At 42.5% G+C, this 25,458-nt stretch overlaps 2 protein-coding genes across 9 annotated transcripts in view; both read right to left on the reverse strand.

The window, feature by feature from the left end:
- LOC115103203 (cyclic AMP-dependent transcription factor ATF-6 alpha-like) overlaps positions 1-18,347 on the reverse strand; it is a 48,172-nt gene extending 29,825 nt beyond the window's left edge. Inside the window, exons 1-8 of one of the 7 annotated variants that reach the window (XM_065005835.1) lie at positions 16,190-18,347; positions 15,713-15,813; positions 15,500-15,566; positions 11,884-11,924; positions 11,653-11,737; positions 11,123-11,317; positions 8,586-8,788; positions 7,579-7,659 (exon numbers count right to left, since the gene is read on the reverse strand). In XM_065005835.1, the coding sequence (XP_064861907.1) occupies positions 7,579-7,659; positions 8,586-8,788; positions 11,123-11,317; positions 11,653-11,737; positions 11,884-11,924; positions 15,500-15,566; positions 15,713-15,813; positions 16,190-16,286 (870 nt within the window). In that variant the 5' untranslated portion in view covers positions 16,287-18,347. Of the gene's footprint in view, positions 1-7,578; positions 7,660-8,585; positions 8,789-11,122; positions 11,318-11,652; positions 11,741-11,844; positions 11,925-15,499; positions 15,567-15,712; positions 15,814-16,189 lie in introns of those variants that run through there. The other 6 variants (XM_065005834.1, XM_065005832.1, XM_065005830.1 and 3 more) reach the window with 6 other exon arrangements.
- Positions 18,348-21,516: 3,169 nt separating this feature from the next.
- On the reverse strand, positions 21,517-24,092 carry LOC115101810 (dual specificity protein phosphatase 12). Of its 2 annotated transcripts, none has more exons than XM_029621283.2 (7): positions 23,974-24,092; positions 23,294-23,568; positions 23,089-23,202; positions 22,822-22,940; positions 22,419-22,506; positions 22,076-22,253; positions 21,517-21,718 (listed from the first exon to the last, which is right to left on the reverse strand). In XM_029621283.2, exons 2-7 carry the CDS (start codon positions 23,545-23,547, stop codon positions 21,566-21,568), a joined length of 906 nt encoding a protein of 301 aa, XP_029477143.1. In that variant the 5' UTR covers positions 23,548-23,568; positions 23,974-24,092; the 3' UTR covers positions 21,517-21,565. The 2 variants fall into 2 exon arrangements, with proteins under 2 accessions (XP_029477143.1, XP_029477144.1); XM_029621284.2 differs by having other exon boundaries at positions 23,981-24,089.
- Between the last annotated feature and the right edge of the window lie 1,366 nt (positions 24,093-25,458).

Consider the following 25,458-nt stretch of genomic DNA (forward strand, 5'->3'; position numbering starts at 1 on the left):
CTGGACTTGAACCCAATCGAACATCTCTGGAGAGACCTGAAAATAGCTGTGCAGCAACACTCCCCATCCAACCTGACAAAGCTTGAGAGGAACTACATAGAAGGAAGGGAGAACCTCCCCAAATATAAGTGTGCCAAGCTTGTAGCTTCATACCCAAGAAGACTCAAGGCTGTATTTGCTGCCAAAGTTGCTTCAAAGTACTGAGTAAAGTAGATATCTGATATTTCAGTGTTTTACTTTTAATAAACTTGCAAAAAAATCTAAAACCTGTTTTTGCTTTGTCATTATTGGGTATTGTGTGTAGATTGATGAGGGACATTTACTCCATTTTAGAATAATGCTGTAATGTAACCAAATGTAGAAAAAGTCAAGGGGTCTGAATACTTTCCGAATGCACTGTAAACTGTATTTTTTCAAAGACAGTGCATTATATTCCAAATCCAACAAAGGTTCTCCACCACCAAGAGCCATACAAATTATCTATCTATTCCTACTGTACTTGTCTGTTTGTTTTTCAGTGCAGCTAAGCCAGTGATACAACTACAGTACATCACAACAGGGAACATGGATTCGGTCAGTGAGAGGTGATGTCACAGGTTTGATGTGTAAGATCTGCTGAGGTAAAGGGTTTCATGGAAAACATCCAATAGACACTAGACAATTACATTTTGATAAGTTAGCAGATGCTCATATCCAGAGGATAGCATTTTTCGTAATGAATCTTGTTCGAGGCAGGTCTGTAAAGTGGTCACTAGCTAGCACAGCCACAAAATCATACCATCTGATTTTAACCCTAAACAAACTGCTAAATCTAATGCCTAACCCCAATCTTAAATTAAATATTTTTACAATAGACAATTTTGACTTTGTAGCTGGTATATACAGTTGAAGTTGAAAGTTTACATACCCCTAGCCAAATACATTTAAACTCAGTTTTTCACAATTCCTGACATTTACCCTGACATTTAAAAATTCCCTTTATTTTAAGAATGTGAAATGTCAGAATAATAGTAGAGATAATGATTTATTTCAGCATTTCTTTCTTTCATCACATTCCCAGTGGGTCAGAAGTTTACATACATTCAATTAGTATTTGGTAGCATTGTCTTTAAATTGATTAACTTGGGTCAAACGTTTTGGGTAGCCTTCCACAAGCTTCCCACAAAAGTTGGGTGAATCAGTTCTGCTACAAATTTTCTATGGGATTGAGGTCAGTGCTTTGTGATGTTGTCCTTAAGCCATTTTGCCACATCTTTGGAAGTATGCTTGGGGTCATTGTCCATTTGGAAGACCCATTTGCGACCAAGCTCCCTGACTGATGTCTTGAGATGTTGCTTCAATATATCCACATACTTTACCCTGCCTCATGATTACATCTATTTTATGAAGTGCACCAGTCCCTCCTGCAGCAATGCACCCCACAACATGATGCTGCCACCACCGTGCTTCACAGTTGGGATGGTGTTCCATCGGCTTGCAAGCCTCCCCCTTTTCCTCCAAACATAACAATGGTCATTATGGCCAAACAGCTCCATTTTTGTTTCATCAGACCAGAGGACATTTATCCAAAAAGTACGATCTTTGTCCCCATGTGCAGTTGCAAACCATAGTCTGGCTTTTTTTATGCCGGATTTGGAGCAGTGGCTTCTTCCTTGCTGAGTGGCCTTTCAGGTTATGTCGATATGGGACTCGTTTTACTGTGGATATAGATACTTTTGTACCTGTTTCCTCAAGCATCTTCACAAGGTCCTTTGCTGTTGTTCTGGGATTGATTTGCACTTTTAGCACCAAAGTACGTTCATCTCTAGGAGACGGAATGTTTCTCCTTCCTGAGCCGTGTGACGGCTGCGTCGTCCCATGGTGTTTATACTTGCGTACTATTGTTTGTACAGATGAAGGTAGTACCTTCAGGCATTTGGAAATTGCTCCCAAGGATGAACCAGACTTCACCTTCAATTGACTCAAATGATGACAATTAGCCTATCAGAAGCTTCTAAAGCCATGACCTCATTTTCTGGAATTTTCCAAGCTGTGTAAAGGCACAGTCAACTTAGTGTATGTAAACTTCTGACCCACTGGAATTGTGATACAGTAAATTATAAGGGAAACAATCTGTCTGTAAACAATTGTTGGAAAAATTACTTGTGTCATGCATAAAGTAGATGTCCTAACAGACTTGCCAAAACTATAGTTTGTTAACAACAAATTTGTGGAGTGGTTGAAAAACGAGTTTTCATGACTCCAACCTAAGTGTAGGTAAACTTCCGACTTCAACTGTATCTATAGGGAAATCGCTCAATTCTTCCTCCAGGACAAGACTCATGATCCTTAACGTCAACCTGCTCGACATACAGTTAGACTGCATAATGGAGTTCAACATAATCACTGTTCAGTAGCTGTTACCAGTCTACAACAAATGATTGGTAAGAGTCCACCGGAATTGAGAGTGGTAAAACTACATTGGTCCTACATATATTTAGCATCGCAAGCTGCCTAATCTGGCAAGCAGGGGTAATCAGTCTGGTATTTACGAGGCTAAAACAGATTACTGAATAGCTCTAAAACTATGCCATGCGGTCATGTGTGATAGGATAAGTAACAGAAAAAGGCTGTGAAAGTCTATGATAGGCTGTGAATATATCAGTGCTAAGGGGTGTTATTAGGTACGAGGCAAAGCCAGAAGCCACTGTCATGTTTTACCAGTGATGTCCATGATTGTTTTATCTCCTCTTTGGTTTGACAGAAAGATAAATCACCCATCATCCTATGGGCCTCCTCCGCCCTTGGGAACAGACAGATTGGGTCTTTTGAAAGTCCTTTCAGACACTATGCCCTGCTAAGGTTCCCACGGGGGTTAAAGGTCAAACATAATTCATTACCAGCCAGACATCAGTCCCCTGGGACTGGACAAGGATCCCTGGCCTGATGTTCTGGCCTGGTTTAGATCTTATCTGTCGGAAAGATATCAGTTTGTCTCTGTGAATGGTTTGTCCTCTGACAAATCAACTGTAAATTTCGGTGTCCCTCAAGGTTCCGTTTTAGGACCACTATTGTTTTCACTATATATTTTACCTCTTGGGGATGTTATTCGAAAACATAATGTAAACTTTCACTGCTATGCGGATGACACACAGCTGTACATTTCAATGAAACATGGTGAAGCCCCAAAATTGCCCTCGCTAGAAGCATGTGTTTCAGACATAAGGAAGTGGATGGCTGCAAACTTTCTACTATTAAACTCGGACAAAACAGAGATGCTTGTTCTAGGTCCCAAGAAACAAAGAGATCTTCTGTTGAATCTGACAATTAATCTTAATGGTTGTACAGTCGTCTCAAATAAAACTGTGAAGGACCTCGGCGTTACTCTGGACCCTGATCTCTCTTTTGAAGAACATATCAAGACCATTTCGAGGACAGCTTTTTTCCATCTACGTAACATTGCAAAAATCTGAAACTTTCTGTCCAAAAATGATGCATTTTTATTAAACTTCTAGAACTGATTACAAGCTGTTAACAAACTGACTGAGCCAACACAACTCTACATTTATTACTAGGGCTACTGTGTCAAATATTTTTGCCAAGCTCTACCACAGTAAAACCCAAATAGCGTAGCATTAATTAAAGAGATTTTATTGGAGAAACCTCTGCCTCAAAACAATAAGATAATATATTTTTTTATTCTTCTAATGTTGGCTTATACACTCCACTCTCTTCAATTTGAGAAAAGTACAATAATAGTATTGCACGTAACACAGTGCTACATATGGTCCTAAACAGTGATTAACCGTTATAATGTTACTATTCCTTCAAGACAAGGCTAAATAAACCAGTCGCTCCAGCTGTCCTTATGTCACCTTGTTGGAATGGTTAAGTAAAGTGAAGGGGCTTTCCTACGCAGACCTGAGTGCAACTATTTGAAATCTGTCAAATACTTGTACCGTTTGTTCCAGCGGGAAGAGTGGACCAAAGCGCAGTTTTGTGATACGTGTTCATGATACTTATTTTCAAGAAATACTCAAACAAAAGTAACAACTACCCCCCTCCCTAAACAGAAAATAACACCCCACAAAACCCAAACGGAAAATCACAACTTAAATATGATCCCCAATCAGAGACAACGAAAGATAGCTGCCTCTGATTGGGAACTACACTGGCAAAACAACAAAGAAATAGAACATAGATTTTCCCACCCGAGTCACACTGTTACGGATACAGTTATCCTGTGTGTGTGTGTATCCTGTGTGTTTCTTTTCTCTCCTTCTCCCCTCACAGGTGAAAACCATCACTCCACAATCAATCATCAATCAGAAGACACACCTCCTATTTCCTACCCTATCACAGTTCCTTCCCATGGTTTAAAAACCCCATCATTTGTTTGCTCTGGAGCAATCTCTAGCTCAATCTCTCTGTAAATGCCATGTCTGTAGGTCTCTGTGTTTCACTCTCGCTTTTTGTCTTAACCTCTTTTGTTTAAGCACCTCCATAGCACTTTGTCATCACCTGTGAGTATTGTTTTTGGTCATGGTGTTTGTTTGTTTGCTGGTGGGAAAAGGGGAAACCAAGACAAGTCGCCCATGGGCATACACTACCCGTAGGTGAACTTTGTTAAATACACTAGTTAGAACTGGGCGGACCACCAACTGTATTTTTGGTTAGTTAGTTAGCTGTTGTTAAAGTAGGCTAGTCTAGCTTAGGGGTGTTTATGAATACTTATTGTTTCTTTCCTTGGGTCCAGCTCAGCCCCTTTTCCTGCTCCCCCCCATTACCGTGTGTTTATAAATAAACCTAGAGTTTGACGGTAGATTTCTGTTGTCGTGGTTATTTCGTGCACACTTTTACTTTGTCACCATAATAATTTGCATGAGTTATGTTACGGGTCTCATTACCATCCCCCCTAGACTGTCGGGCCAAAAGGGATTCGTAACACACACCCTGACCTAACCAAACAGAGAATAAATAAGGATCTCTAAGGTCACGGCGTGACAGCCAGATGGGTGGGATTTGCAGTTTTGTATCTGTTCTATTGGTCCCATTGCACAACACAAGCTCAATCAACCCCATTTAAAGTATTTACAATTATTTTAAATACTATTTGTACCAAGTGTTGGAATGGTTAAGTAGACTCAGAGGGATTTCCTAAACTCTAACCCAGCACAGGTTAAATAGTGAACAGAACATGCTGGGTTATTTTGACCCAGCCAGTTGGGTTGCTTGAATAATCCAAACATGGGTTACTTTAGCCAGGTATTTTTTACTCTCATGCTGGGTTTACCTAGAAGTTGGGTCTTTTAAAATGTATGATACAATGCCTAACAGCGCAAGGTGTCCACAGTAATACTAACATTTACTCTACGATGATGACACACAGGCCAAATCAAAACATATGTCCACTTTAGGGACCACTTCAAGAACACACTGAAATATCCCAGTTGTGTAACGAGACAGCTACATGTTTTGCGTTACGAAAAAACAATGTTCTAGATGTTTCTCTTCTCTCCTCGAAAAAGAAAAGGAGAGCCTCACACTCTAGGAGCTCAGATGCAATAATTTGATACCAACATGTGGACAGCTAAGCTGTCTTCATCAAGCTATAATGACAGCCAAGCTGTCTTCATCAGGCTCTAATGACAGCCAAGCTGTCTTCATCAGGCTCTAATGACAGCCAAGCTGTCTCCATCAGGCTATAATGACAGCCAAGCTGTCTCCATCAGGCTATAATGACAGCCAAGCTGTCTCCATCAGGCTATAATGACAGCCAAGCTGTCTCCATCAGGCATTAATGACAGCCAAGCTGTCTCCATCAGGCTATAATGACAGCCAAGCTGTCTCCATCAGGCTATAATGACAGCCAAGCTGTCTCCATCAGGCTATAATGACAGCCAAGCTGTCTCCATCAGGCTATAATGACAGCCAAGCTGTCTCCATCAGGCTATAATGACAGCCAAGCTGTCTCCATCAGGCTATAATGACAGCCAAGCTGTCTCCATCAGGCTATAATGACAGCCAAGCTGTCTCCATCAGGTTATAATGACAGCCAAGCTGTCTCCATCAGGCTATAATGACAGCCAAGCTGTCTTCATCAGGCTATAATGACTAACACTGCGGGTGACTAGTTTATATAGTTTGGAAGGACACACAGGTGTCTGTAGTTATGGCTGGGTGTGCCTTGACATAAATACAGTTTTGCAACAAAGGCCTACAAACATTTACAATGAATAGCAAAATCACAAGTATGGCTTCAGATCAAGTCTACGGTGGCTTGCGAAAGTATTCACACCCCTTGGCATTTTTCTTATTTTGTTGCCTTACAACCTGGAATTAAAATGGATTTTAGGAGGTTTGTATCAGTTGATTTTCACAACATGCGTACCACTGAGGATGCAAAATATATTTTATTGTAAAACAAACAAGAAATAAGACAAAAAAAAACTGAAGACTTGAGCGTGCATAACTATCCACCTCCCCCCAAAGTCAATACTTTGTAGAGACACTTTTTGCAACAATTACAGCTGCAAGCCTCTTGGGATTTGTCTCTATAAGCTTGGCACATCCAGCCAATGGGATTTTTGGCCATTCTTCAAGGCAAAACTGCTCCAGCTCCTTCAAGTTGGATGGGTTCTGCTGTGTACAGCAATCTTTAAGTCATACCACAAATTCACAATTGGATTGAGGTCTGTGCTTTGACTAGGCAATTCCAAGACATTACATGTTTCCCTTTAAACCACTCGAGTGTTGCTTTAGCAGGATGCTATGTCCCAGTCTCAAATCTCTAGAAGACTGAAACAGGTTTCCCTTAAGAATTTCAGATGATTTAGCACCATCATTCTTTCAATTCTGACCAGTTCCCTGATGATGAAAAACATCCCCATAACATGATGCTGCCACTAACATGCTTCAATGTGGCGGTTTTTTGTACCTTTATTTAACTAGGCAAGTCAGTTAAGAACAAATCCTTATTTTCAATGACGGCTTTGGAACAGTGGGTTAATTGCCTTGTTCAGAGGCAGGACGACAGATGTTTACCTTGTCAGCTCGGGGCTCACCTTTCAGTTACTAGTCCAATGCTTTCACCACTAGGCTATCTGCTGTTCTCGTGGTGATGAGAGGTGTTGTGTTTGCACCAGACATAGCATTTTCCTTGATGGCCAAAAAGCTAAATTTTTGTCTCATCTGACCAGAGTACCTTCTTCCATATGTTTGGGGAGTCTCCCACATACCTTTTGGTGAACACCAAACGCATTTGCTTATGTTTTTCTGACCATTCTTCCGTAAAGCCCAGCCCTGTGGAGTGTACAGCTTAAAGTGGTCCTATGGACAGATACTCCAATCTCCGCTGTGGAGCTTTGCAGCTCCTTCAGGGTTATCTTTGGTCTCTTTGTTGCCTCTCTGTTTAATGCCCTCCCTGCCTGGTCTGTGAGTTTTGGTGGGCAGCTCTCTCTTGGCAGGTTTGTTGTGGTGCCATATTCTTTCCATTTTTTAATAATGGATTTAATGGTGCTCCGTGGGATGTTCAAAGTTTCTGATATTTTTGTTATAACTCAACCCTGATCTGTACTTCTCCACAACTTTGTCACTGACCTGTTTGGAGAGCTCCTTGGTCTTCATAGTGCCGCTTGTTTGGTGGTGCCCCTTGCTTAGTGGTGTTGCAGACTCTCGGGCCTTTCAGAACAGGTGTATATATACTGAGATCATGTGACAGATCATGTGACACTTAGATTGCACACAGGTGGACTTTATTTTAACTAATTATGTATCTTCTGAAGGTAATTGTTTGCACCAGATCTTATTTAGGGGCTTCATAGCAAATGGGGTGAAAACATATGCACATACCACTTTCCGTATTTCTTTTTTGTTTATTTCTTTTAAACAACTTATTTTAAAAATTTCACTTAATCAATTTGGACTATTTTGTGTATGTCCATTATATGAAATCCAAATAAAAATCTATTTAAATTACAGGTTGTAATGCAACAAAATAGAAAAATGCCAAGGGGGTGAATACTTTTGCAAGGCACTGTATGTTGAGACCGAAGGGAACAATGGTCTTTAAATTAAAGATCCAGGCAGCGTTTTGTTATAACAATAACTTGTCTCTTCTCAACACATATTATAAGCTGCAAAACATAAATCTTATAAATATTTAACTTAGCAAACACATAAGGACCGACCCCACCCCTCTACCCCCTAAATGTTCCATCCGTGAGACATACTCCCCCAGGTAAGTGTTACCACAGTAAAAAGCCAGGTGCTCAATATCTGTCTGTCTGACCACCCTCAGGGCCTATTGGTTTTAAAGTGGCCTTTCCCTCCTAATTACCAACCACCTCCACTCCTCCCACCTCTCTCCAGATGTCTGGATGGACACTGGGCAGACCCCAGCATGTCCTCTATTTTTGTGAGATTGAGCACCTAAGAAGACTGGGGTAAGATGTTACTTTAGGCTAGATGTTTCCGCACTGTGTGCCTTTAATCTGAGGGAATAAATCATTGAATAAAACAGAACACAATGCTGAAGGCTCTTCTCCAAAAAGGTCAAGAGGGAAAGCAGACATGCTGTACGGAGGTCAGATGCATTTCAAACATACCTCAGTGTCCACAGCTGTGTTGTGATAGGTCATTGCCATGGGATGGGTGGGGCCAGAAACAGCAGTGGTCTCCATGGTAACATGATGGGGTACAATTGGCATGGTGAACACCTGGTTGGTGACAGCGAGAAGGGGAGGGGCTGGGGAAGCGATCTGGGGTCCAATCAACAGTCTCGGCTGGAGATGCATCGTGGGAACTGCTGCTGACAAAGACCAGATACAGTTAAGAAAGAGGTCAACCCTTCTGTCTGTTTTAGCCTTGTCCTAAACCTGGATGTTAGCCATCTCTGAATAACTCATGAGGCATAACAGAGTCAGAAGTGTTGGCTAAAGCACATCCAGGTCTGAGATCATCCTATGTCCTTCTGGGGTGTCCTTCACTCAGCGTACATCACTGTAACAAAACTAATTGAATACAGTCAGTGTACATCACTGTAACATAACTAATTGAATACAGTCAGTGTACATCACTGTAACATAACTAATTGAATACAGTCAGTGTACATCACTGTAACATAACTAATTGAATACTGTCAGTGTACATCACTGTAACATAACTGACTGAACAGTCAGAGTAGCCAGCATCCTTACAGCTGAGGAACATGTACAATAGCTCTTCACAATGTTCATCTCACTGATCAATCCTGGGTTCAGATAAAATTGGTTTTCTTTCTAATCCAGACTGTAGTCTTTTTTTCTCATCCGCGATCACTAAGGATGTCAGGTCACCTGTATGGGATACTGACCCCCCATAATCAGATCCATCCCACTCCCTGCCCAGAGTCAGACTCTTGTTTAGTGCTGAGAGCCTGTCCCTCCCTCAGACACCTACAGCAGTCCTCCAAGGATCCATTATCAAACATATAAAGCCCTGTCACGGTCCCCTTCAAAGCCCTGTCACGGTCCCCCTCAAAGCCCTGTCACGGTCCCCTTCAAAGCCCTGTCACGGTCCCCTTCAAAGCCCCGTCACAGTCCCCTTCAAAGCCCTGCCACAGTCACCTTCAAAGCCCTGCCACAGTCACCTTCAAAGCCCTGCCACAGTCACCTTCAAAGCCCTGCCACAGTCACCTTCAAAGCCCTGGGCCTACTGAAGTCTAATAGAGTGTATTATGGGCCTACAGAGGAAAACACTCCCATGCTAATTACACTGTAATAATACAAGTAGACCTAAGATCCTACTGAGGTTAAAGGCTTTTAGTCTGGCTACTAATGGGCCATGACCCTGCTGCCTCAGAGAGAACTCGGAGAGAATTATAGACAAAAGAGCAGATCTGATTGGTCAAAAGACCAATTAGTTGAAAAAAATATCAGAATTGGGTTGCCTGTGTAAACGCAGCCTCAGATGGATGTACTGTATCTGTTTGATCATTGGTATATAAATGAGAGGTTATGACGGGTGTAGTTGATATGAGTGTGCTCTGTGCTGACGTTCATGAAATATACGTTTTAAAACAACAATATTTCTACAGTGGTTTTTAGAGTCTGTCCTCGAGGATCCTGCATGGTATGCACTGGTCATACACTGGACATTGTGTTACATTTCAGGTAGTCTTGGCTGAGTCCCTAACAACCGGATGTTCCGAATTCAGAGGAAATAGAAAGAGAGCCTGTGACATAACTTCCGCTTTTGGATGTTAAAAAGGCAAAACTCCATCTTAACTCCTCCTCTACATTTACTGGATTGGTTGAACAGTGCAGAAGATAACCTCCCCCAATGTTTTTTTTGTTCTTGTATGTAGGGGATCTAGTTTCAGGCGTTTATTTTGCTGCTACTTTAGGTTACATTTGAGGAGAAGCCAGTAGCTTTCTTTGCACAGCAGCCACTGTTTTGAGGACACCTTGTGGTCAATAACAACAGGTGCAGTCACAGGAGTTACAAATACACATTCTATTTTTCATTTTGTTCACAGAATGTTGTTTCAGCTTCTTCATTACCTTACAAATACCATTATGTACTGTAACAAGTCACCAGTAAACCCGTCAACCCCTACAAATGATTCAAAATCTAATTTGCGGCAGAGTTTATAGGTCCTTATGGGGAACCTTTCTGTCATGAAAAAAAATGCATTTATGTGCAAAATTACATGACGGTAGCTCAAACGGGGTAAGAGATATGCTTGTTCAAAGTTTGGAATTCCAGATGATTACTATAGCAAGACGCATCTTTCACCCAAGTTTCGTCAAAATCGGGCCAGTGGGGTCTGAGATATTGCATGTGACTAACATAGTACCCCCCTGAGGAAGCCATATTTATTTATTTATCCGTTATTTTACCAGGTAAGTTGACTGAGAACATGTTCTCATTTGCAGCAACGACCTGGGGAATAGTTACAGGGGAGAGGAGGGGGATTAATGAACCAATTGTAACCTGAATTACTTCAGTGAATAAGACCCACCAATATAAAGGGGCATTCGTCACAACAAAACTGTGCAGAACACTATTCAAACCCCTCCAAATAATAGTAGACATACAAAATACTATTTCATTGTAAGATAACACAAGAGTAAAGTTCAAGTATGAAAGTTCAGAATCTCACCAGTAGAGGGTACAGTAGCATGCACAGTCACGTGCGGTGGATCCTTGATCACTGAGACCACAGTCTGCAGGCCAACGGGCTGGATGACAATGGTCCTGGTTTTGAGAAGAGGGGCCAAGGGTTGGGTGAGGAGGACAGCGGGGGGAAGTTTGGGCTGAATGGACACCCTCTGGTTTGGGTGGGCGGGTCGCTTGGCTGGTGGGGAAAGAGTAAGAGAATAAGTAAGAGTGTTTTTGTATATATATTTTTTTAACTGTTATTTAACTAGGCAAGTCAGTTAAAAACACATTTTATTTACAATGACAGCCTACCCCAGCCAAACCCGGACGACGCTGGGCCAATTGTGTGCCGCCCTATGGGACTCCCAATCACAGCCAGATGTGATTCAGCCTGGATTAGTTCATAGTTCACCCCTGGTTAATACAGGGGTGAACTATGGGGTGAACTATGATACAACTAAACAGACACTTTCAATTATTTTTTGGAAGATATCCCCATACTGTGACATGTACATCAAAGAGACGTTTCACCTCTGGGAGATGGGCTGACTCGCTTGTGTATTTTCTTTTCAGGAGACAACATAGTCGGTAAAGGCTGCATAGACACATCATCTTCCTGCTGGTACGCATCGGCAGGGACAAGACAGAAGTTAGTGAGAGTAGTCAGTACTTAGCCTACTATTTACACATAGGGGGAGAGTGTTGAGCGAATTGAAATCTTACTTTCAGGGATAGTGGTGACAGTGAGGAGGTATCACTAACCGCAGATCCAGATGATAGGGAGGACCCAGGCACTCCTACATCTGCCAACGAAACAATTACAACTCTATTCAATTGACAAGCAGGGGCATCACATTGCTGATCCTCTTTCACGTCCTGTGTGATTGACCTTACAACACAGTCTGGGGGCCTCACAGGTGCAGCAATCCCACGCTCAAGACAGCCACCTAATGTCTACTGACTAGGGCAGGGATGGGCCCTTTTGTAGGGCAGGGATGGGCCCCACACACACACAAAGAACTGTTGGTTGTACATTTTTCTGCTGTTATGTCAGTCACTGACAGTCACTCAAATAGCCCATGTCAGCTAACATTTTTTAGATTGCTAAATTAATCCAGCCAGGTATCTAAACTTGTAGTAATCATGGACGAATTAGCGACCGGAGACTCCAATTGATTATGTTAGTCAGATATCATATAAACAAAATGGTACAGTATGTGCGGGTAGATGCAGACAAACGCATTCCCTTGGGGAAGGGAAACAGTACATAACTGTTATGTCTTGTGGGTTTCATAACCACATCTTTATAACAATTCAATAACGATGAGACGGGAGACAGGAATCAGTCCAACCATGTATCTACAACGTGCAGATCTTAACACACAACCCCCATGATGCTCTGCGGCACAACCCCAATATGCCACATCTCCTCCCCTCCTACTTAAATTGTTCCCATTATGAACAACATTCCTGAGAAGATGACTGTGAGCCCCTAGGCGGCGACTACTGGGTCAGAGTGTCACAGAGTCAGAGTTCTGGACCACTCTTTACTGACTGGTGGTTCTGTCGGTGTTGCATTACTCAACATTAACTGATGCAGGCGAAGACTTGCGTGCAATGTGTTCCTGTAGGATAGCAGGATGCTGTTCAACCATTGGTGCAGTGTCCCTTGACCTTGAGACACTTTTAAGGCATGTTTCATGGTCTGTATGAATCTCTCCGCCAGCCCATTAGTTGATGGATGTTACGGTGCGGACCTGATGAGTTCGCCATTCACCTGTGGGAACGTGGCACTTTCTTGGGACAGGAGCTGCGGTCCGTTGTCGCTAACGAGTTGGAGTGGCGATCCGAACCGTCTAAACACTTCTCCAAGCTTCTCGATTGTCTTCTCTGCCCTAGTAGATCTATATAATACTGCATCGCAGTGCTAGAGGCATCACTACAGACCCGGTTTCGATCCCAGGCTATGTAGCAGCCGGCCGCGACCGGGAGACACATGAGGCGGCTCACAATTGTTAGGGAAGAGTTGGGCCGGCCAGGATGTCCTTGTCCCATCCCCCTCTAGCGACTCCTTGTGGCAGCCCGGGTGCATGCACGCTGACTTTGGTCGCCAGTTGTACTGTGTTTCCTCCGACGCATTGGTGCGGCTGGCTTCCGGGTTAAGCAAGTAGAGTGTCAAGAAGCAGTGGAGGACACATGGCTCTCGAGATTCGCCTCTCCTGAGTCTGTACGGGAGTTGCAGCGATGGGACAAGACCGTATATCATGAAATTGGGGAGAAAGTAAGAAATATGATAAAAAATAAAAAATCTCATAATGGCAACCTCTGGCCACTTGCTATGAGCATCCACGTCCACAAGAAGCATAGTCTTCGAATGAACCTGTGAATTCTATGTGTATGCATTGCCACGCCTCCTCCGGCCAATCCCACAGATGAAGAGGTGCAAGTTAAGGTACCTTGTGAACCTTCTGACATGAGGAACATATTTTCGCTTTCACCTCAATGCTCAGTGATTTCATTCATGCAAACCACAATGACCTGAGTGTAGCTGATAGAACACTGGTTTCCACAGCGATGGTGGAACGATAACTCTCCTCCGTCACAGCAGACAACCGGACTGTACTGACAGCTCAGTTGTCCTGGAAAGGTAAGGTTTCAGTTCCGTAGCAACTCCTGCAACTTGTCCATCACTTCAGGTAACACCGGGTAATTTCTGGTGTTTCTCCGCACTTGTGTTGAAGTGACCGGTGTGTTTTCCACTTGTCTGAAGTAGAATATGTCCACTTGGTGTGACTCTGGCTTGACCACAGGTTGTGGTAACCTGGAAAGTACATCTGCATTCTGCATTGCAGTGCAGTTCTGCAGTGCAGACTTGCGGTACTTGATGTCCTAGGTGTGTGCTGACAACAACAAAGCCCACCTTTGTATTCTGCTTGCAGCAAGTGAACGAATCCCACTCAAGATCTGATCTATCGTCCTCTGGAACAGTGCTGGTGCATTTGGGATTCCAAACGGTAGACAACAGAACCTGGAGAGCCAACTATGTGTCACAGCGGTCAGCAGCTCCATTGACTTTCATCCACATGCATCTGCAAATAGGCTTGGCAGAGGTCAATGTCCTGAACTTTTGACCCCAGCTAAACCCACAAAAAAGGTTGTTGATGTGTGGTACCGGATACTGCTCAGTGAACAACACAGAGTTAACTGTGACTTTAAAATGTATGTCTAAGTATCATATTTATTTAAGTAGTTTTCTATAATTATCTGTTGCAAGTACTGATGTTCCTGTTTAACTGCCAATATTAACTGTCTGCCAATATTAAATGTCTGCCAATATTAACTGTCTGCCAGTATTAAATGTCTGCCAGTGTTGAATGTTATGGTTAAAGTTTGATGCCAGACTGGATTTGAGGACACACTCATAATATACAGGTAACATAAAGTGTCTTAATAGGGCGTTGGGTCTCCACGAGCCACCAGAACAGCTTCAATGCGCCTTCACCTAGATTCTTCAAGTGTCTGGAACTCTACTGGAGGGATGTGACGTCATTCTTTGGTGAGAAATCCCATAATATGGTGTTTTGTTGTTGGTGGTGGAAAATGCTGCTCAGGTGCCACTCCAGAATCTCCCATAAATGTTCAGTTGGGTTGAGATCTGGCGATTGCGCCACACACACACACACACGCACGCACACACACGCACGCACACGCACGCACGCGCACACACGTGCACGCACACGCACACACACACACACACACACACACACCCTTTAAACCCCCTATGCTCCTTTGAGACACATCTTTCAAAGTCACTGAGATCTCTACTTCTAGTCTTGTAGCCAAAATAATGGGCAACTGGGCATTTTTATGCATGATGGGATGTTAATTGCTTAATTACCTCAGGAACCACACCTTCCTTCAATATACTTTGTATCCCTCATTTACTCAGGTGTTTCATTTATTTAGGCAGTTACCTGCATCTGTGACACTGTGTGATTCTGTAGCAGCCTATATTGTGACTTCCTACAAGCCTCTCAGGCTGGTGTTTACAGAACATTTGGTGCAGTGTGATTAATAATAGAAGGGCCTTTCTCAGAGACATTTTCTTTGCTTCGGCTCTGGATGTGTTCACCCTGAAATCTTACTATAAACCAGATAGATTGTTTTATTTATATGATCAACGAATGCTCTCCTTTCTATTCACCGGAAAATCCCCTTTACAGTGTGGGTGTGTGTTTCCTGTATGAGATTTGAATCTATTACCAGGAAGACACAGGGTTCTAGTAGTGTTTCTGACGGTTGGCTACACTCAGCCTACTTTGCCTTGGCTTGGCTGTTATAGTTCAACTGAAAGTGATGCAATCCTGCTGATTTTTACCTGTGCAGCAACCGTCAGTATCTCCACTGGCGAAGGATCTCCATTGTAACAGATTAATGTCATTCACCTGAGAAACATGCAGTCTGTTAGCTGTCACTTTCAGTCACTAAGACTGACTGTAGGTTAGGCAGCTACTATTACCAACTATTTTAGATGTAGCCTAGTATGATAATAACACATAGCATTAAATAGCGGGGTAATGTGGTGTAATACCTCTTGTTGCAGTGTTGTTTCATTAGGTGGTGTGAACTCAAATTCTTGAAGCAGCTCTTCTGCATCACTTAGGTTTTCAAGTTCTTTCAACAGGTTGATGTCTGTAACAATGTTGCAAGCGGGAACAGATCAGTGAAAGAATCCAACGTATCTATTCTAATACATTACGCCTGTAACAATGTTGCAAGCGGGAACAGATCAGTGAAAGAATCCAACGTATCTATTCTAATACATTACGCCTGTAAAAATGTTGTAAGAGACAGTGAGTTTCCAAAGTAGCTTCAATACATAAAAAAATACAGTAAGGGGGAAAGTTGCTTATTGACACTCAGTCAAAACGAGCACTGCTGCGCCTGAGCATTAAAACGTATGTTACATTCAATAACGTAGAGTATATTCATTATATCCAGACAGTCAATGAAGTTGCACGTTGTGTTTACAACACAGCTATTATTATATAATAAGAATCGCACTTACCCCATTCGCCATCATGATCAATGCAAATATCGGCTAAATCGCTGTCAAATAGCCCATAATGTAGATGACTGTCTAAATCCAAACGTAACTCTGCCATTTCTAATGTTAGAAATTGTCAAAAGAGTCACAACAAAGTGTTCACATTTCCTGGTTTGCCGTCAACTCTCCACTATAAATACCATAAATAAATAAATAAATACACGTCCTGCTATTAGTACGGAACCCGCGATGGGACATTTACAAAACATGACAGTTCCCAGCCGGTCTCGCCTGCTAGTGATAAAGGTTATTTGAACTAGTAGCCGCACACTGAGGCAAACATCTACAGTGCATGTCTGGAGATCTGCTTCTTCAAAATGCCAATGCATTATGATATGGGGGGGGGCATAAAATGCTAATAATAATCATTCCAATTAATAATGTAAGCAGCAGAAATGCTGGTAAGACAGACAGACAGAGATATAGAGAAAGGTATTCTGAAAGAGAAATACTTATTTCAAATCAAATCAAATGTTATTTGTCACATAGGTGCGGTAGCAGAGAGAACAGTCTATGACTAGGGTGGCTGGAGTCTTTGACGGTCGGAGGCCAAGCAGTTGCTATACCAGGCAGTGATGCAACCCGTCAGGACGCTCTCGATGATACAGCTGTAAAATCATTTGAGGATCTGAGGACCCATGCCAAATCTTCTCAGTCTCCTGAGGGGGAATAGGTTTGTCGTGCCCTCTTCACGACTGTCTTGGTGTGCTTGGACCATGTTAGTTTCTTGGTGATGTGGACGCCAAGGAACTTGAAGCTCTCAACCCTCTCCACTACAGCCCCATCGATGAGAATGGGGGCGTGCTCGGTCCTCTTTTTCCTGTAGTCCACAATCATCTCCTTTGTCTTGATCACGTTGAGGGAGAGGTTGTTGTCCTTGCACCACATGGTCAGGTCTCTGACCTCCTCCCTATAGCCTGTCTCATTGTCGTCGGTGATCAGGCCTACCACTGTTGTGTCATCAGAAAATGTAATGATGGTGTTGGAGTTGTGCCTGGCCGTGCAGTCATGAGTTAACAGGGAGTGCAGGAGGGGACTGAGCACGCCCCCCTGAGGGGCCCCGTGATGTGGATCAGCGTGGCGGATGTGTTGTTACCTACCCTTACCACCTGGGGGCGGCCCGTCAGGAAGTCTAGGATCCAGCTGCAGAGGGAGGTGATTAGTCCCAGGGTCCTTAGCTTGGTGATGAGCTTTGAGGGCACTATGGTGTTGAATTCTGAGCTGTAGTCAATGAATAGCATTCTCACATAGGTGTTCCTTTTGTCCAGGTGTGAAACGGCAGTGCAATAAAGATTGCATCATCTGTGGATCTGTTGGTGCGGTATGCAAATTGGAGTGGGTCTAGGGTTTCTGTGAAAATGGTGTTGATGTGAGCCATGACCAGCCTTTCAAAGCATTTCATGGCTACAGACGTGAGTGCTACGGGTCGGTAGTCATTTAGGCAGGTTACCTTAGTGTTCTTGGGCACAGGGACTATGGTGGTCTGCTTGAAACATGTTGGTATTACGGACTCAGACAGGGAGAGGTTGAAAAAGTCAGTGATGACACTTGCTAGTTGGTCAGCGCATGCTCGGAGTACACGTCCAGGTAATCTGTCTGGCCCAGCGGCCTTGTGAATGTTGACCTGTTTGAAGGTCATACTCACATCGGCTGTGGAGAGCGTGATCACACAGTCATCCGGAACAGTTGGTGCTCTTTTGCATGTTTCAGTGTTACTTAACTCAAAGCGAGCATAGAAGTTATTTAGCTCGTCTGGTAGGCTTGTGTCACTGGGCAGCTCTCGGCTGTGCTTCCCTTTGTAGTCTGTAATAGTTTGCAAGCCCTGCCACATCCGACGAGCGTCGGAGCCAGTGTAGTACGATTTGATCTTAGTCCTGTATTGACGCTTTGCCTGTTTGATGGTTTGTCATAGCGATATTTCTTATAAGCTTCCGGGTTAGAGTCCCGCTCCTTGAAAGCGGCAGCTCTACGCTTTACCTCAGTGTGAATGTTGCCTGTAGTCCATGGCTTCTGGTTGGGGTATGTACGTGCAGTCACTGTGTGGACGACATCCTCGATGCACTTATTGATAAAGCCAGTGACTGATGTGGTGTACTCCTCAATGCACTTATTGATAAAGCCAGTGACTGATGTGGTGTACTCCTCAATGCACTTATTGATAAAGCCAGTGACTGATGTGGTGTACTCCTCAATGCACTTATTGATAAAGCCAGTGACTGATGTGGTGTACTCCTCAATGCACTTATTGATAAAGCCAGTGACTGATATGGTGTACTCCTCAATGCACTTATTGATAAAGCCAGTGACTGATGTGGTGTACTCCTCAATGCACTTATTGATAAAGCCAGTGACTGATATGGTGTACTCCTCAATGCACTTATTGATAAAGCCAGTGACTGATATGGTGTACTCCTCAATGCACTTATTGATAAAGCCAGTGACTGATGTGGTGTACTCCTCAATGCCATCGGAAGAATCCCGGAATATATTCCAGCCTATGCTAGTAAAACAGTCCTGTTTAGCATAAACTTCATCTGACCACTTTTTTTTATAGATTGAGTCACTGGTGCCGACATGTAAGAAGTGGTTACCCTTGATGTCCAGCAGTGACTGCTAGTCATCAAGGGTAACCACTTACATGTCGATTACATGTCACTTCATTTAAGATTTTTTTTTATGTCTAGCTGTCTTCTAGAATGCTTTGAGTTCAGCGACAGACACACCTCAGAGAACTTGGCAGAGGAACTGTTGAGAGTGGCCAGAGAATGGCAAGTAGATGGAAAAGTGGTCTGTTATGTTAGCGGCAATGCAGCTAACATAACCAAAGCCATGAAAATGTTCAAATGGACCCATCCTCCATGTCTTAGCCCACACAATCAACCTGATTGTAAGAGATGCTCTGAAGGTGATGAAGCCCACCGTGGACAAAGTGAAAGCAGCTGTGGAATACTTCCACACAAGCACAGTAGGTGCTGAAAAACTAAAGTCTACACAATGCCAGATGGGGATGCCTGAGCTGAGGCCTAAACAAGACTGCAATACAAGGTGGAATTCAACATTTTATTTGTTGAAGCGGTTTCTTCAGTCTAAGGATGCCATCATCTCTACCCTGGCCATTGTCAATGCACCTGTTGATGCTCTGACCCAAGAGGAATAATGGGAGGTGATGGAGGAGGTGTGCAGAGTCCTGGAACCCTTTGAGCAGGTCACTGTGGAGATCAGTGGAGAGAGGTCCAGTAAGCAGTTATTACTACATCATTATTTAATCCAGTATTATATATGTATATGAGCAGTAGATGAGAATGTAGGATTAGTAGACAAAACATGAACCTGACCTAATAAGTTACTTTTCTCTTTTTTCAGCCATGTGACAGCCTCGAAAATGATACTCCTGTGTCAGGGTCTGCAGCGAATCACAGCCAGCCGCCAGAGAGTTGATGGACACCCCATGTTCATCAATGGACAGAAAGTTCCACAGAATGGAATATAATCACGTGCTATCAGAAACCGCTGCACTTGACCCCAGGTTTAAGAAGTTAGCCTTCAATGATGCCAGAGAGATGGTGAGGTTCTTCAAAGAATAACCTCAGAAGCAGGGAGGGACAGCCCCAGCAGTCAGCTGGCTCAGGCACCAGGGCAACAGGAAGAAGAGGGATCAGATGGAGCAGATGCACCAGCAGTAGTGCCACAAACGTCTGCTTTTGGATGCTGTTTGACGAGAGCAACTGAGAATGCAGCACGAAGGAATCCCTCAGCAGATGCCATAATGGAGGTCCGATCCTATTTGGAGGAGCCCCTCCTCCAATGATCTGCAGATCCTCTGAGCTGGTGGAAGAACAAGGCCTCTGTCTACCCACAGCTTACTAAAGTCATGACAGGGAGACTCTGCATAGTGGCCACATCCGTTCCCTCTGAGAGGGTCTTCTCGAAAACGGGACAAATAATTACTGAGAGAAGAAACCGCATCAGCCCCTCGAAAGTGAGGCAGCTTGCATTTCTGAACGCAAATCTCTCATAAAAGCAAAATATGGTCAGCATTGCTGTGTGCTGCTGGTTATAACGTGGCAACAAAGAGAGAGAAAAGAGGGACCAGTTTAATGTTTTAAGTGGGATGCTGCAGTTTTGGAAATTATTTATTTTTCTTTGATATGGTGCAATATTCTATTATGCTGTTCAGATTGTATTCGTTTTGAACGGTTAGATTTATATGCACTTTGTTTATATACATTAAAAAGTTATACTTTAAATACAAATGTTTAATAGCATTCTTTTTCATAACAGACCAATGCATTTTAAATCAATTGTGGTTAAGGTAGAGTATGATTTAATTTAATTAGAATTGTTTTAACACCAATCATAGTCAAACTATCGCAAACTCTTTGACTTGAAAAATTACAAAACATATTTTTTTTAAAGAGCTGTTTGGGAACCAAAAGAGCCGGCTCTTTTTGGTGAGCTGAGCCGAACGAGCCGGCTCACTGAAAAGAGCCGGAATGCCCATCACTAATAACCTCACAAGGCACCCTGATCTTTTTCCTCTAAATCTGTTTCCTTCTCCAGCGAAACATGGGGCCGGGTGTCAGCAGTATAGCCCTTGCGTCCATCTCATTGAAGAAAAACATCCAGTTTGAGGTGAGCAAACTGTGCTGATTTGAGAAGCTCTTTTCGGTCATAGGAGACGGTAGCAGCAACATTATGTCCAAAACAAGTTACGAGCAACGAAAAAAACAAAACAAAAACACTCATCAACAGTTTGTGCAATCTGCTTCAGTTGCATGTAATATAGAAAAATAAATACCATCTCGTTAGGGGCAATTCCACAGTGACAGACTCAGATGTCACTTTAAATGTTGAACAAAAAACAATGATTGCGTGGTTAAATAAACCATACAACTCCACTCACAAGGACTACTTTCAACAATTTCCACAGAAAATCTTACAAAAATACAATTAGTCAAAGATGCAAAGTTCAGTACCAGAATGATGACACAAACCGTCCTTCTGGTACCAAACTCTGCATCTGAACTGTTTTTCAAGTAAATATGTTTATGTAAAATGTTCAGTGGAAATTGTTAAAAGTCCACGTGCATAGAGTTCTATGATTTGTTTAACTTTGCAATCATTGGTTTTTGTTTGACATACATTTTAAAGTGACAAATCTGAGTCTCAGTGTCAGTTACTTTGGAATTACCCTCGGGCTACTCATTCAATTAATATGCAAGTAGGAGAAATAGTCTCGGTAACCTACAATATCTATGAACCATCAATGGCAGACAGGGAAAGATGGAGACAGCTATTCTGATCAATTTATTACAGATATGAATCATTTTTACATTTTCATGATTTGAGTGTGGCTATACTGATGTGTTTGATTTCATCCACTCTGTTTTTATGCATCTGGAAGGCTGGAGTCACCCATCGACCACAGGAACACTGCTCCCCACACCAGCTGAATGAGCCCAACTTGGAGCTACACTTTGGGCACAAGATCTATAAAAAATAAGACAAATACAAGTTGTTTTTCAAATATATTTAGAAGACACTGAATATAACAAGTAAATGCTAAGTTAATTATTCTCAAATGTGGTCATCGAGGAGTCTCGTTTGTAGGTTTTCATACCCACAAACCTATCATTCAGTTTGAATTCTGTTTATTAATTGATCTGCTAAATATAGTAAAGCCGCTTCAGTAAGTCTGTTATATTGTGCCAAGATAAATATGCATTCTCATTTTACACTGAACAATGTGACTAAAACTGACTTAAACTGAAGAAAAATGTCTGAATATTCTATGCCAGCATTAACTAAGTACGACTATTCCATCTGAAAGCGAATTGTCATTTTTACCTGTCCATCCATCACCCCTAACAAGGCCTGTTCCATCCACTGGACAGGCTCAGTGAAGTAGGAAGTACATTGGGTCTGGTCCCCACTCGGTAGGTTACTCATCTTCTTATAGGCAAAAGAGGTCGGTCCATTGCCAATAGTGTGACTGAGGATACTGGAAGCGCGGAACAGTGTCCGTCTAAAGGGGAAGACAGAAGGGGGTAACAACAGAGGGCGAACATGAAGAACATTTGTGTTGCTTGCTGACAGCCTTTATTTTTCACTCTCACTTCAGTCTCTGTTCAGCATCTGAAACCGTAGGGTGTGTGTATTCTTCATTTATTCACTCATTCAGTTCCCTTACCGACATTTTTTACACCTGTATACCACCTCAGAACAGGTGCTTAGGTAAGGGTCCACTGCAAACAACTCCTTTGGGACATTCTGAAGCTCTGCGTCAAGGATAAACAACGGTCTTAAGAGGATCTCTACAAAACAGAGCTGGCAGCAATTCAATTCATATGGATGAATGTTTCAATTAGGTTAAACAGAGTAATGTCCCCTGGTACAGTGAAATAAACTACAGTGGTCCTGAAACAGGAAGAAAGAAAAAAAGGTGGCAGGTTAGTAGCCTAGCAGTTAAGAATGTTGGGCAGTAACCAAATAGGTGCTGGTTCGATTCCCCGAGCCAACTAGGTGAAGAATGTGCATCTGCTAAATGTAAATAACAGAAAGGATGAAGAGGTGAGGAAAACAGCAGGACATACCTGGGTATTTCTCTGTGAGTTTCTGGAGTCTGTACTGCTTGTACTGGGGGCTGGTGACATCTACTTCACAACCCAATGACTCATATAGTGCTAACTGGTCCACAAACCCATCATTCATCCTAAACATGAATTAAATACATTTTACAATGGACATAATTGACAAAGTTAACAGTACTTCCTTTAAATAACAAAGTGTCCTTAATAAACATGAACAATTCAGACCCTGCAGTTGAATGTTATAATAAAATCACATATTTTTTTGCTTACTTTACATCAGGTTTAAGTTGCTGGAGTTTGGCATAGGCATCGCCGAAGTTCATTTTATGACATTTCATCAAGTAAGCAGTCACCACCGCCGCACTCCGACTTTGCCCTACGTGGCTAAAACACAAACACAGCGTTGCATGTGAAATGCATGTGAGGCTATCATGATATGCATTAAACAACTCAGGATTTGATAGGCCTCACGCACCAATGCACAAGGACAGATTTGGATGCCTCGCAAGCATCACATATGAAGCGTATGCAGTCATCAAGGTGGCTGAGTAGGTCTGTGGAGGACTCGTCCAGGGAATAGACATACTTCATCCTAAATGGCCCATCAGGTGAAGCTGGCTGCTCTGAGTCCACTGTGAGTATGTGGGTGATGCCAGCATTGGTCAGGTCCTGGGCATCTTTCAGGTCAGATGCTGCCCCGATGTAGACTCCTGTCTCTACCTGAATCATGACTTGGCAATCAGGATTTCTCTATGGTAGAAGACATGTGAAATACACCTGTTGTTAGCATGTGACATTTAAAGACTGCATAGCTATACATGAATATGATATAGTGAATATGTACGTTAAAGACATTCACTACGTTAGCTAGCTACTGGCATATTTTTTTGTATATGCTGTACTAAATAGCTTCCTTCCTGAATATCAGAATATAACATATGTATATTTTATCCACAAATTGATGAGGTATGATCTGTCCATTAATAATCTTCACTCAATGATCATTTTGACAGATACGTAGCTATAGCTAAACACAGCTTGCTAGGCTAGCTAACGTTAGATAGCTAGATTCATTTATCCGGCTCTGCTAAGTCAGCCTCAAGTTTCTAGCCTAAATATAATTGTTCTTCTATTAGTAAAAAATATCAGTCGTGCCTCTTACAAACGAAGTGTGCTATTTCAGTGAGTTGTTAAGAACCAAGCTAGCTAGCTACTAAACATAACTAAAAATGTAATGCATGGCTGCTAAACTGTTTGGTCCGGTTATTAATTGTAACCAATCAGGGAACAAAAATGGAACACTTTTAGTTCCGGAGATAGCTCCACTTTAGTTCCTACACGGCGAACGAAGTGTGAAGCTGTGTTAGCTGAGGAACGCTCAACTCCGTATATTGAGGCTGAGATGAGTATTGCGAACTTGTCTTGCGAGAATGGAGTTGTGCGTTCATCAGCTAAACTGTGAATAAACGGTTTGCTGAGTGGTACACTTTCACAACTCTTAGTACAGAAGATAGCCCTATTTGGTAAAAGACCAAGCCCATAGTATGTCAAGAACAGCTCAAATAAGAAAAGAGAAACGACAGTCCATCATTACTTTAAGACACGAAGATCAGTCAATTCGGAAAATTTCAAGAACTTTGAAAGTTTCTTCAAGTGCAGTCACAAAAACCATGAAGTGCTATGATGAAACTGGCTCTCATGAGGACCGCCAGAGGAAAGGAAGACCCAGAGTTACCTCTGCTGCAGAGGACAAGTTCATTAGAGTTACCAGCCTCAGAAATTGCAGCCCAAATAAATGCTTCAGTCTGATTTGGGCTTAGTGTGACGATCATTTGTTTTTCAACAGGACAATGACCCAACACACCTCCAGGATATGCAAGGGCTATTTTACAAAGAAGGAGAGGGATGGAGTGCTGCGTTAGATGACCTGACCTCCACAATTCCCTGACCTCAACCAAATTGAGATGGTTTGGGATGAGTCGGACCACAGAGTGAAGGAAAAGCAGTCAACAGTAGTAAAACATAAAGTAAAACCCTTGAATGAGTAGGTGTTCTGAAACATTTGAAAGATTGTGTATTTTTGAATAAGGGTGGTATTCATATGTATAGCAAGTAACGACAAGAGAATTGTTGAAGATGCACATGGGGTAATGGGGGAGATTACCGAGTGTGTTTGGGAATAGTACTAAGTGAATGTGGATGTGAAAGTTGTGTGATTGTGAGATGTGACATATTAAGCTGTAACACAAATGACTGAAATTTGGATAATAAATGGATTAAAATTAGTACTATTACGATTTAAATTTTGATATTAAACTGGTGGGAGCTGAGTTTTCCAGTTCTGTGGGAGCTGATCTATAACATTATCTACGTTATCTACAGGTAGAGGATATGGTTCTGCCAGTCTGTATGTTTAGGGAAAGCAGCCTTTATAGCAGTGAACACTGCATCCAGCTGGTCACCACGATTAGCCACTAATACATCGCGATCCCACATGTTTATAGTCCTTCCATTTACATTTTAAACAACAGCAGAGTATTTCTTCAATTTCTCTGGTGGAGGGGTTGTACATGGATATGATTGTTTTTACCTCTTCTTCAAACTTTACAGCATCTTTTGCTGGGTCAGTGACATCACCCA

The sequence above is a fragment of the Oncorhynchus nerka genome, linkage group LG20 (assembly GCF_034236695.1).
Source record: "Oncorhynchus nerka isolate Pitt River linkage group LG20, Oner_Uvic_2.0, whole genome shotgun sequence".
NCBI classification, from domain to species: Eukaryota; Metazoa; Chordata; class Actinopteri; order Salmoniformes; family Salmonidae; genus Oncorhynchus; species Oncorhynchus nerka.

Excerpts from the sequence above, each read along its gene's own strand:
- LOC115101810 (XM_029621283.2), bottom strand. The coding sequence starts at position 23,547 with ATGATTCAGGTAGAGACAGGAGTCTACATCGGGGCAGCATCTGACCTG. Across the intron at positions 23,203-23,293 it reads AAATCTGTCCTTGTGCATTG|CCACGTAGGGCAAAGTCGGA; the intron begins GTGCGTGAGGCC and ends TTTGTGTTTTAG. Across the intron at positions 22,254-22,418 it reads TACAGGTGTAAAAAATGTCG|ACGGACACTGTTCCGCGCTT; the intron begins GTAAGGGAACTG and ends CTTCCCCTTTAG.